Source organism: Brassica napus, chromosome C7 (assembly GCF_020379485.1).
Source record: "Brassica napus cultivar Da-Ae chromosome C7, Da-Ae, whole genome shotgun sequence".
Taxonomy (NCBI): Eukaryota; Viridiplantae; Streptophyta; class Magnoliopsida; order Brassicales; family Brassicaceae; genus Brassica; species Brassica napus.
Genome location: NC_063450.1, coordinates 41,415,638 through 41,427,505, shown reverse-complemented (window position 1 = coordinate 41,427,505; position 11,868 = coordinate 41,415,638). Strand labels below are relative to the sequence as shown.

Sequence of the window (11,868 nt, the reverse complement as noted above, 5' to 3'; positions counted from 1 at the left end):
ATAAAATTGTATAATTTAAAAATATATAATTAAATTATATTTCGAATATTATAATGCCATATTTGAATATATTTATTTTAATGATGATTTATGAGTTATTCCCATATTCTAATAAAAATTTCAAAAATATAAATTGACATTAAATGTAATATATGAGTTATTACCATATTTTAAAATGTTTATCAGAAATATAAATTAACATTAAATGCAATTGTCCATGTCATATTAAGCTATAAGATATGTCATCAATTTCAGTAGCCATGTCATATTTGTTTTGTTAAATTGATTGTAGAAAAGACATGTGGCAAAATCACTTCGCAAAATCACTTCACAAAAGTTGTTCTCCATAGCGTCTCTTTCCTGCATATTTTTCTTACGTCCAGATCTTTTTTGTGGTGTCAGTTCTAAATAACTTCATGTGAAAAGAATATACTAGGTTTATGATAATGGAATCATGGGTTGAAAGTAGTAAAGATATAAATATATACACGTATAGTTTGTGTATGAAATATATAATAGTTATTGATTTGTTGCAGATTTTTTGATGATATCACATTAAAGATGATTTACTGCAGACTATTTAATGATATAAGAAACATTATTAATGATGTTGGTTTTTTTATACTTTATTTAACTTTCATTTGTTTTAATTCTTATATAATTTTGTAATCTTTTTAAATGTTTTTGTTTCAGTTTTATATTGAATTTAGTTCACATAGTTTATGTTTACATAATTTATGTTTTAAAACATAATTTTTCTTAGACAAATTAAACTAAGAATAACCTAATTAAACCGATACAAAAAAACAAATCAAACCAAATACAAACCGAACTGAATACAAACTGAACAGAACACAAACCGAATCAAACAAACTATGGTTTACTTCAGTTGGAAAAATACTAGAACTGAACTAACCAAACCAAACCGAACCAACCGAGAAAATAACAGAAGTGGCCACCCCTAAAATAGATATATCGAACTAAAAAAAACGTTGTAGAGTTATGGGAAGTGCAAATACAAAACTAGATTATATAGAATATAATTGATTCCAAAAATAAGGAACTTGGTAGAAATGATTAAACCTACTGTATTGGAAACGATATGACCAAACCATACATTGCAATTAGCAAACCTTAAAACAAACATTCTCTGTCAATTTGGGGTCTCTGCACACTTCTTGTCGAATAGAGTACATTCTTCCTGCTTTATTATGTATTGTGCTCCTTGTAAAACTTGTAATGATGATGTACTATTTATTATAGTTATACAAATTCGAGTGTAATAAATCCGATGTTGAATACAGAAGTTGGTCATTTACAAACCTATGAGCATGATTATTGGGGGTTTTTAGAGCATGATTAACCCGGAGTTCTTAGTATGGGGTGTAGGGTGGGGTTCTTATCGGAATATAAGAACTCGTCTCTTAACTTTTAACTAAAAAAATTAAGAACAAGTTCTTAAATAAGAGTTTTAAGAGCCGATTTTTTACTTTTTTAGTTAAAAGTTAAAAGACGGGTTCTTATATTCCGATAAGAATTTCACTTTAAAAACCTCCAATAATCATGCTCTTAGAAAGAGAAGCTCTTAAAATATTTTGCTAAAGATGAACATCAAATTATTATGAACCAAACAGTTTAAATTGGATCCAAATAGATATATAGAAGCATCGTTCCTCGTTCAGATTCATCACGTTTCCACGTTTACAGGTTCTTATCAATGCACAAGAGCTCAACTTCATCTCACCATAAAAAAGTTAGAAAATGGCCATTATAAAAGATCATGGTCCCTCAATGGTAGGGATGTTTGTTTATAAGGCGTGGAGACTTTTTACAAAGAGACAAGTGGTCGACGTTGCTCCACTTTCGCGTTAACGTTGACGTTGAAGCATTAAGATTATCAATCATATAGAGTCAACAATTTCTGCTCCATTTATATTGACCTTCATGTGATGCCATCTAGAAATCTCCCAGCTAATTAATATTTCTTTTTTATACATTCTGATCTATTTTGTCATTAAACAAATACCAAAATACCAATCTCTGGTGAGGGCATAAGTTGACCAATTCATTAGTTTGATTGGTCACAAGTATTTGGCTGCTATATAGACTTGTCTGTGTATCATATTTGTATTTTATTTTTATAAAACAATAATTTTCCAACTTCCAACTTGCCGATGTGCGTTTTGACCGACTTTTAAAGATACACGTTCTAGAATAGTTAACGTTTTGGTTTCTATAAAATAGGCTCTCCTCCTAGTGAACAATTCAAGATATACATCCACAAAAACAAAGTAGTTTATTAAACCAAAAAAATGAAGACATTCATTGCCAGATGTCTCCTTCTATTGGCCCTTGTATGCAGCTGCTCCGCAGCAGATTCAATATGGGACCTCTGCAACAAAAACTCAAACGTCTCAAGCAGCAGCCAAATCTCCAAGAACATCGATTCTATCCTCGCTACCCTCGTCTCAAAGACTCCTTCACAAGGCTTCGTTACAACAACTTCCTCAAGTTACAACAAGAAAGATAATGTCTACGGACTTGCTCAATGCAGAGGTGACATCAGCAAGACCGACTGCACCACCTGCATCCAAGACGCTGCCAAGAAAATCCGTGAAGTCTGTCCGAACCAATCTGACGCAAGGATCTTGTACGACTTCTGCTTCTTACGTTACAGCCAAGAGAATTTCATTGGGAAGCTAGACACGGGTGCTGGTCTCATATACTACAACGTCGCTAACGTAACCGAAACAGACCCCAAAACGTTCGATAATGAGCTTGGGAAACTCTTTGATAAAATTAGGTCTGAAGCGGTTTTGCCTGAGAGTCAAGGTTTAGGTAAAGGTAAGACAAAGCTGACACCGTTTGTGACACTAAACGGTTTGGTTCAGTGTACTAGGGACTTAAGCGCGTTAGATTGCGCACAGTGTTTTGCAACTGCGGTCCAGAGCTTCATGGGGGCTTGTCACAACAAGAAGGGATGTCGTGTCTTGTATAGTAGTTGCTATGTCCGGTACGAGTTTTACCCGTTTTACTTCCCTCTTGATCCGGCTAAGACCGGCACTAGTGTCGGTACTATTTCTTCCGTTAGGCTCTGATGAGGGCCAGATAACACATATGTGTGCAAACCTTTTACAATAAAATGATAAATAAAATCTCTTTCCTTGTTGCTTCTTTAACGTGTAATGTAAGCAAATTATAAGTTGAAAAGCTATTTGTGTTCTAGATTCCTATCATGCGTGCAAATCATTGGATCGTATACATTTGGTTTATCCAAAAGAACTAAATAGAATTATCACACTTACTAAAAAAATATTAAAGTGTTTATTATTGATATAAAATTGTTAGATTACTTTTTATAACATGTAAGACAAATTATCAAATAAGTTTGAAGATGTAGATGGCCCAGTGTTTCAAATGAATAACAATCTAAAATAGTGAACAAGAAATGAGCCTCGCTCAGTCATATATTGTATTCTAGAAGAAATATACAATGAGCATAAATTATAATTTCAAAATTACGAAAAACTTGTAAAAATAGAGAAAATCCTGAAACTTCCATTAATTATATCTATGGTGAAAGATTATGGAACAGATATGAAATCAGTGATATATTGGCCCTCGCAACCTGCGACGTGCACAGGTTGTTGTACGTTTTGCTGTCAGATTAGCGATTGGTCGCAAATCGCAAGTTGTTGTTTGTTTTAATGTCGCGCTACTAGTCACATGTTTAGATTCAAGTAGCTTGAAAAAAACAGCGACAAAAACTTTAAAAAAATCTGATTGTGCTACTGGTTGCAGGTCGCTGATCGCAGATCGCGCAACTCGTAAACGAACATAATTTTAGCCGCAGGTTGCAAGTCACAGATCGCGCGACACGTAAACAAACGTAATCTCAGTCGCAAGTCGCGCGACACGTAAACGAACATGATCATCGACAAAAGTTATAAAGTTGTTTTCTTATAAACTATATAAAATTGCTCACATCATAATACAAAATATGATGTATTTAAACAGTTGAAACAGTTGGTGATGCTAAAATTTGAAATCTATAGGAATTTTTTCGTTTATGACATTTACAGTATGAAAATTAAACAGTAGGTGAGGTGACAGTCAATTCATAAAACAATTTTTTTGACCAGTCTAACTAATAGAGAGATCAATTTCGGTTTGGTAGTTTCAAACCAAACCGAACATATTGGTTCGGGTATTATGCGATACCGGTTTTATTCGTAAACCATAAACCCCCCCAAGTAGGTCGTCTCAGCTCTCTCTCTCTTCACTTGCGACGGCTCTCTCACTTAACCACTTTCCCCAGCTGCCGGAAAACACAGCTATGCTCTCCGTCGCTAAACGCCTAAGCTCCGCCGTACCGTCGCTCCGTAACGGCGCCCCCCTTCTCCAATTCTTCAGAACGGAGGCAGGTCAGCCGAGACGGCGAAACAAGTCCCACTCTCCGCCGCTCAAAAAGAAGGAAGAGAAGTCGGAGTGGTGGATCGTCGACGGAGAGATGCACGAGATCGGCGATCACGTCCCTCTCCGCGAGCGATTCACCATCCCCAGAGACAATATCCCCAACAGGCGCCGCAAGCAGCTCCGCGAGCAGTTCATGCGCCGCACCCGCCTCGTCCTCAAAGAATCGGTCTGTCTGCGACTAATCCCTTTTTCACAGTTTTAGGGTTTAGAAGTGGTTGTGATTAGTAATTCTGATGATTTGTAAACGATAGGAGCACGAGCCGTGGTGCAAGAAGTACATGGAGCTGTACAACGAGCTTAGGGAAAACTGGGAGAGGCTTTACTGGGATGAAGGCTACTCCAACAAGATTGCTAGGGATCATGCTAATTACGAGTCTGCTGAGGAAGATGATGAAGATTTTAATCCATACAGGTTTTTTCTTTTGACCGTTGCTTATTCGCCAGTTTCATGGTGTGTATGTTTATTGATGGATTTGGTTAACTTTTCACTGCAGGAACAGGCGGCCATATAATGATCCAACAAAGGTAAAAAAGTTTTGATTTTGTTTTGTTGGTTTCTTGTATTCTTGACATTTGATGATTCCTCTGACAATCTGATGTGATAGCAGGAGCAGGGGTTTGCTAATAGAACAACGCAACAAGGCGATGGTAACTGGGACAAAGTCAATCAAATCCGGGACAAGTTTGAGTATGACAGAGAAAGGAGAATGAGAGAAAAAGGTTTGTTATACATCAGCCAAGTATCTTTTCGTATTCCTGCATGAACAAATGTTTGGCTATGGTATATGTGGTTGTTTGTGCTTGAGTTTGCATAGCATAGTTATTCAGTTGTTGATCTCTCTGCCGTAGACTATAGACCAGCTCTGATTTTCTGTAGGCAGAAGTATTTTGAATACATCAGTTGTGTTTCTGTAATCTCTCTCTTATGTTGCAGCCTTTGCACCAATGAACGCCGCACCTGACTCTAGAGACTCAAATTGGAATGCACAGAGACAGCCATTTGATGCTGAGAGATACACTCGGGATTGAATTTGATCGTTTTGGCACTATCTATTTCAGTGTGTTACGGAAATGTTCTTGTAGCGGCTGGAGTCATAATCTCTACGCAGTATCCACATAAGTAGTAGCTTATTTGGCACAACATGGCTTGGCATATGAGACCGTCAACCACAATACACTTGGAGAAACCGTGCTGCACTGACAGTGTGTGATTTTATTTCCTAAACTATACTTTTTTTTGGGGCATTAGCATCGCGTGTTGTAATCCCCTTCTTCACCTTAAGAGCGTTTTGGATCTTTTGATAAATGACTATGTAGTTCACGTTCACAATCAGAGTAAAATCTCAAACTAATCCAAGGAGAAGATAAAGCAAATAGAAATGTTTTTGCTCATGGAACTTGGAAACAATGGAAGTCTGGCAGTAAATAGTAAAAATCCATAGACATCTCAGAAAATAAAAAGTAGAATAGCAAACGAAATCAAAACGCAGTGAAAACGCTTTGTATACAATCATAGAGTATGTGAAATGGCAAACTAGAGATAACATGTGCTATATATACTTGTGGTGACGACCTAAGATGAGGCTTGGCGAGCACGAACCAGTGCATTGAGTTCCCTCACTTGGCTTCTCAGTCTCTCTGGGTTGCAGAAAAAGTCCATGAATACTCGTCTTTGAAGTTCCACGTCCTTGGAGTGATGTTTCACGATCTGCAACAATAAATATTTAAAGGAGCTGAGTTTACTCAAATTTTCTATCCAATACGATACAGACGTCCTCGTTCGTTCGTGAGAGAGGAATCAAAATGAGTAGATTAAGGCTCACCTCCCTTTTCTCGCGGTGCTCTAGCGTTACCTCCTCCACTGCTGCAGAGAGTTTGGAGTTGATTTTTCCCATCTCATCAAGTTCTTTCATCAGCGGCTAATGTTACATTACACGGGGAAACAACATGAATTAAAACTCCAGGTCTTTAGATGAAGGATTGAAATTGGTAACAGAGAACTGAGATTTCTTTTACCCATGGTGTCAATATGGGCTGTGCCGTAGTTGAAGATGCAAAGAGAAGTTGCTGCAGATTCTGAATAAGGGTACACCTGAGAAACGGAGAGAGGCAACAGTGACATATGATCATAATAAATACTTGTTTCTGTGGAAGAAGTTGGGGAATGTTATGATGATTTTGGACTCACAGCTCGTTAATGCATCTATTTCTGTCATCTGGAAGGGAATTCTCGAGGTCAGACTGAAGAGATGATAGATCCGATTGAAGAGAAACTATCTGCTGAATGATGGCTGGAGCTGAGACATAAGTTGATAACCCGGCTTGGACATCTATAACAGGAATAGACGAAAATCATCAGCCTAAATTAGGTTGGGAGATATCACGCAAAGGAGAATAATTTTGTAAAATAATAGTGTTGACTACTTGAGTGAATGCTCAAGAGATCTCTAACTCCATGTAAAAAGCTGTCACGGTCATCCACTGCTCCTTGTTCTTGGACATCAGATGCAGCTTGGATCAGTGACAAACACCGTCCCTGTATATATAGTGCAAAGATAAAATTTAGTTTCAGTATCCCATAATTTCAGGAAAGCATGTACTGTAACCATGGATATGACCATACCACACGGCTTCTTGTGGCGGAGAGGTAACCCTGGAGTTCGGATTCAATTACTTTTAACAGAGAGAATGCTCCAAGCATGTTTTTCTTTTCTAGCTGACATGCTAATTTCAAGAACTGGTGTCTTGCAAGCTGATTAACCAGATGATTGATGAACTGCGAACAAATATTCGGAATGTCAACCACAGTGAAAAGTAGATCTTGTGGCGACCACAGAGAAAAATTAAGGCCAACATACCACTTTCTGCTTACTAATATACAGTTCTTGACGCATGACCTTTAGATCGTAGTCACCTACAAGGTTATGGTGAGTAAAATCGTATGAAATCCCAAAATCATCAAAAAGCAACAAGTAAAGAGCAGAGAGTAAATGTTGAGTACCTTGCAAGATATAGGTGTCCTGGAGTTGAGCAAGCTCCCAACATAGTTCAGGAATAGTCTAAAAGGAAGAACGGATTAAGCAAATATGTAGTTACGAAAAGAAGTGAGTATAGCTTATAGTCTAGAACACAGAACTTGAAACGTTAAGAACTGGGTACATGAACATACCTCAGATAAGAGTTTTTCTTCTTTCTGATAAAGGGTAGAGATTTCTTCGACTAGATCTGCATGTTTTCTCCTGCAAAGGTAAAAACATGATCACATGAATACAGTATGGCAAGTGAAAGACTCAACAATGATACTGTCAAATATCTTGCTTTTCTACCTTAGAGAATGTAGATCAAAATGAATATGAGCTTCAACTGATGTTACTTGAGATTTCAGTGTCAAGAGAATAGCTTGTTGCTTAGCGTTCTCAACCTGGGCTTCAATCCATTGTCTCTCACTTGTTCCAAAGCTGTGAACAATAGGAATATATCTTTGACAGTGAGAAAACTTGTATGCGTAAGAAATTCAAAGAAAAATTATGCAGTGAGTGGTCTCTAGTATATCTCTCGCTTGGCCACGTAACAAGAGAGACCTTTGGACGTAAGTAACGTGAAAGCTAAAAATTATACTGTAGGAGTACCACGTAATACATACATGGATCGAAGCCGCTGCAGTTCAGATACACGTTCATGTTGTGACTTTTCCAAATCTGCTGCATTGTAAACAGACAAGTTATAGATGCACAATAGCTTCAAACAAGTCAGAAACTATACACCATAACAAGATATATGATTTATATCATAGAGGGGGAGTTGCATAACTGCACAAGGATATGAGCATTTCAGGCAAAACAATAGTATATGAAGACAAAGATAACACTGTAGGAAAGTTACCTAGCAACATGTTTGATGTATCATCGAGACTAACCCATGAGCATTTAGATTTTCCTTCCTCTGCAACTAAACGGTATGGCCCCTGACATGATAGTGGATAAATTACATCAAACAGAGTACAAAAAGGTGCAAGATAAATAACACTTGATACTTTCTCCATTCTCAGAATTCTTCAAATTATAGCATTTCTCACTAGGTATACTAAGGATAAGATCTCGACTAGCTTGGCCTTCCTATATGATGAAAAGAAACTGAAATCATCCGCAAGGTATTCACTACTAATGTCATCCACTTACTGTGTCCAGCTGCTTAGTAAACCACTGGTTTAGCTCCTTTGTGCATGCTGAATCTCCAGCCAAGTAGGCATGAAAATCGGAGTAAGCTAAGTAGATTCCATCCTCTGCACATGTGAAACAGCCAATTAAGTTGGCTAAAAGAGTTGACGGCAGTTAACCGGGATACATATTCTTGAAAATAATCAGTAACAAAAAGTTTCTACTAACTTAGAAGTCAAAACCCAACTCTTTGTCTATCAACCAGAAAAAAGACTACAGAAAAAACAACTCGCTGCCTACGTGAACTCTAAGTACAAATAACAAATAGAATCGTTCCATAACTAAAATACTGGCTACGAATACAAACCCATTTAACTAAACGCGACTATCTTATGCAGCTACAGTTCCGCATGCTAATTTTAAAGGACAGTGCATTCAAACCAATTAACTTTCAAATTAACTAAACGCGACTATCTTATGGAGCTACAGTTCCGCATGCTAATTTAAAAGTACAGTGCATTCAAGCCAATTAAAATATTCAGCTTCAAAGCAGATTTCCGGTAGCTCACCAGATATGGAAATGTTAAATCAATAGATAGAGAAAGGAGACGAAGGATACCTTCGCCGGAATGATAATGCGCCAGCTCTTGAGAAGTGGAAGCCAATCTTCCTAGAACTCCATTCATCTAAAGCACAGGAAAATACCGAAAGGACACATCACAAACTTATCAAAGACCAAAAATTGCAAATCCCTCAGACACCTGCGTAAGGGCATGCATGTATCAAACCTGCAAATTTCTAGCAGACAAACTGTCTTCTATAGCTGTTATCTGTCCAGTTACAGCAGAAGTAGCAGCAACTCGAGCACGTCTCCCTTGAATCAGAGATGAAGATTGGCCAGTTAGTAAATCATATTGTGTCTGTAACCTCCTTAGCTGCCTCTGCAACTCCAAAGCTTCAGCCTTATGCGCCAAAGTTGCATCTCTGTCGATTAAAAAGAAACTGTTAGGGGTGTTGATATAGTATTCGGTATACAGGACTAGGTAAGCAAAATAACACCTCTGATGACATAAGGAGACCTCACACAATAAGAACTTGAATGTAGTCATACTTGAAAACCAGGTGACGTGAAACAAAGTACACGGAAAATTCTCACAGCATCACAGGAAATAACAAAATGCATTCAAATAAAACACCACAAGGTCAGAGAAACCTAAAGCACTCATGTAGACGCATGATGACCTAAGGAGATAAGTGACATTAGACTGAATTTCTCAACAAGATTACACCACTTTTCACAAAGAACAAATAACATTTAACAATGCACCATCATATCTAAACAAAACGTACACATGATATGATTAGGAGATTTCACACACTAAGAGACGGTTGTACTCGTTTCAAGTGACGAGAAACTAAGATGTTGGCAAAATTTTCTCAAAACAGAGAAAATTATAATAGTACAAACTACCCTTGAAGCATGAATCAGAAAATACAGAATCGAATGTGTGATATGAAGGTCTAACCTTACTTCTTTTATGCTTTCTTCTGCTCCAAAAACTGCCTCTTGGTTATTTCTCCTGGAAGAAAATGCTGATATGCTATCATAGGCCTGGTCTAGATCCTCGCCCTAAATCCATGAAAAAAAAAGAAAAAAGGAAGCGCACCATAAGAAGCCAAGGAAATAACATCATAAGACGAACGCATATAGGTTTCATGAACTCTCAAATCCGGAACAAAAAAAAAACATACGCAGAACGGCACAAAGAGTTACCTCTAAGAGCCTCCCTTCTCTTCGAAACTGCTCATATCTAGATCCAGAAACAAGAGAAACAACCCATTAGCCACTGATATACAAACTACCTACATAGGCAGAACTATCTTGCAGTATAACTCTCATAGAATAGCTAGGATGAAAGAGCTTTCGATTCACCGGATTCCTAAGGGATCATACAATTGAAAACCTTTACATATGACTGCATTTCTGGAATATGACATGCAGCTGAAACTAAAATCAAGAAAATCATCGATGAAATGAGAAAATAAGCTATGCAGCAAAGTGTAGCCTAAAGGCTTATACTAATTACATCAATGCGAGGCTCATCAGCTAATATATACCTAATTCACTAAAAAGCTAACACGAATTCAACCGAATCTGATTAAAAAGCAACATTGAGAAGTGAAACGATCGAGCTCTGGAACGAGAAAGAGCACAAATCGAGAAAACGCACAGGGAGAGTTCGGGGAGGGAGAGGACATTGGAGGGGCGAAGAGAGGAACAGATCCAGTCGAGGATAGGGCGTGCGTCGTCGTACTGGAACGGCCATTCGAAGCTGTCCGGGTCTAGCTTCCCGGCGCCTTCGTAACCTAGCTCCGCCACCAGAGAGCACAGTCTCGCACCGCTCATCTCCGATTTGCTTCTTCAGCCAAATCAGCCGGTTAGATCGCAGACTCTAAATTGAAATTTGAATTTCACTGTGTCATTTCTTTAGACGGTGGTTCGATTTTGAAAGTTTTGTGGAAAAAAAAATGGCATTTGGTTTAAAATAATTTTATTGTTGATCTTACTTAATACGAAGTTACGATTTTCTTTCTCATCTGATGTGGTTTTTTTTTTTAGATTAGCCAGCTAAATCGATTATATAATGAGAAATTACAGCCCATATACACCAATAACTTGTATATTTGCACATATGTAACTTTAACTTTTCAGATGATGTATACTTTTTTAATGTCCATTATATCCCTATGTCTCTTGCATTGCAACGTAAGTTATAATACATTTGCCAATTGTTATATTGAGCAGAGAGAGATTACCCTAATTACTACAATCAATACATTTTTCTTTTTGAAATAAACCATTTCATATCTTTCTATCTCTTTGTTTCTCCGTCGAGACAATCTCTCATCTCTCTCAATCTCTTTGGTTTCTTGTCGTAACCATCTCTAATCTTTCTTAATCTCATTTTTTTTCACATTTTTCTTTGTTCATCTCTATCGTCCAATAAAAACAAAGCCACCTCGAACATCTTTACCTCAAGCTACCTCTTCTCCGCCGCAAATCATCGAATCTATCATGAGTCACCAGATTATCTCCGACGTCTTTCTCTGCCGAGGTCGTCATGCTCAGACTCAAGTGTCGCCATCGTGCTCATCCTCATCGTCTCTATCTCGTTACGGAAGAGATCGAGCAACAATGGTGATTTCTTCTGTTTTCTAACACAAGTCCTCCATA

General features: G+C 37.6%; 3 protein-coding genes across 7 annotated transcripts; 2 read left to right on the top strand and 1 right to left on the bottom strand.

The window, feature by feature from the left end:
• The first annotated feature begins 2,228 nt into the window (after positions 1-2,228).
• LOC106348994 (cysteine-rich repeat secretory protein 55) lies at positions 2,229-3,233 on the top strand. The gene has a single exon (XM_013788854.3). It carries the CDS (start codon positions 2,313-2,315, stop codon positions 3,096-3,098), a length of 786 nt encoding a protein of 261 aa, XP_013644308.1. The 5' UTR covers positions 2,229-2,312; the 3' UTR covers positions 3,099-3,233.
• A 1,011-nt stretch (positions 3,234-4,244) lies between these two features.
• On the top strand, positions 4,245-5,828 carry LOC106348993. 2 transcript variants are annotated; one of them, XM_013788853.3, is made up of 5 exons: positions 4,245-4,642; positions 4,728-4,888; positions 4,971-5,001; positions 5,085-5,196; positions 5,411-5,828. In XM_013788853.3, the coding sequence occupies exons 1-5, from the start codon at positions 4,337-4,339 to the stop codon at positions 5,503-5,505; spliced, it is 705 nt and encodes a 234-aa protein (XP_013644307.2). In that variant the 5' UTR covers positions 4,245-4,336; the 3' UTR covers positions 5,506-5,828. The 2 variants fall into 2 exon arrangements, with proteins under 2 accessions (XP_013644307.2, XP_013644306.2); XM_013788852.3 differs by having other exon boundaries at positions 4,252-4,642; positions 5,082-5,196.
• A 13-nt stretch (positions 5,829-5,841) lies between these two features.
• LOC106396575 (AUGMIN subunit 3-like) lies at positions 5,842-11,199 on the bottom strand. Of its 4 annotated transcripts, none has more exons than XM_013837001.3 (18): positions 10,865-11,192; positions 10,408-10,444; positions 10,160-10,263; positions 9,422-9,617; positions 9,253-9,319; positions 8,655-8,758; positions 8,359-8,440; positions 8,120-8,177; positions 7,803-7,934; positions 7,646-7,715; positions 7,478-7,535; positions 7,335-7,390; positions 7,100-7,252; positions 6,901-7,012; positions 6,665-6,806; positions 6,493-6,568; positions 6,300-6,395; positions 5,842-6,184 (listed from the first exon to the last, which is right to left on the bottom strand). In XM_013837001.3, exons 1-18 carry the CDS (start codon positions 11,038-11,040, stop codon positions 6,050-6,052), a joined length of 1,854 nt encoding a protein of 617 aa, XP_013692455.1. In that variant the 5' UTR covers positions 11,041-11,192; the 3' UTR covers positions 5,842-6,049. The 4 variants fall into 4 exon arrangements, with proteins under 4 accessions (XP_013692455.1, XP_013692456.1, XP_048618158.1 ...); XM_013837002.3 differs by having other exon boundaries at positions 8,120-8,174; positions 10,865-11,189; XM_048762201.1 differs by having other exon boundaries at positions 7,335-7,535; positions 10,865-11,199.
• Between the last annotated feature and the right edge of the window lie 669 nt (positions 11,200-11,868).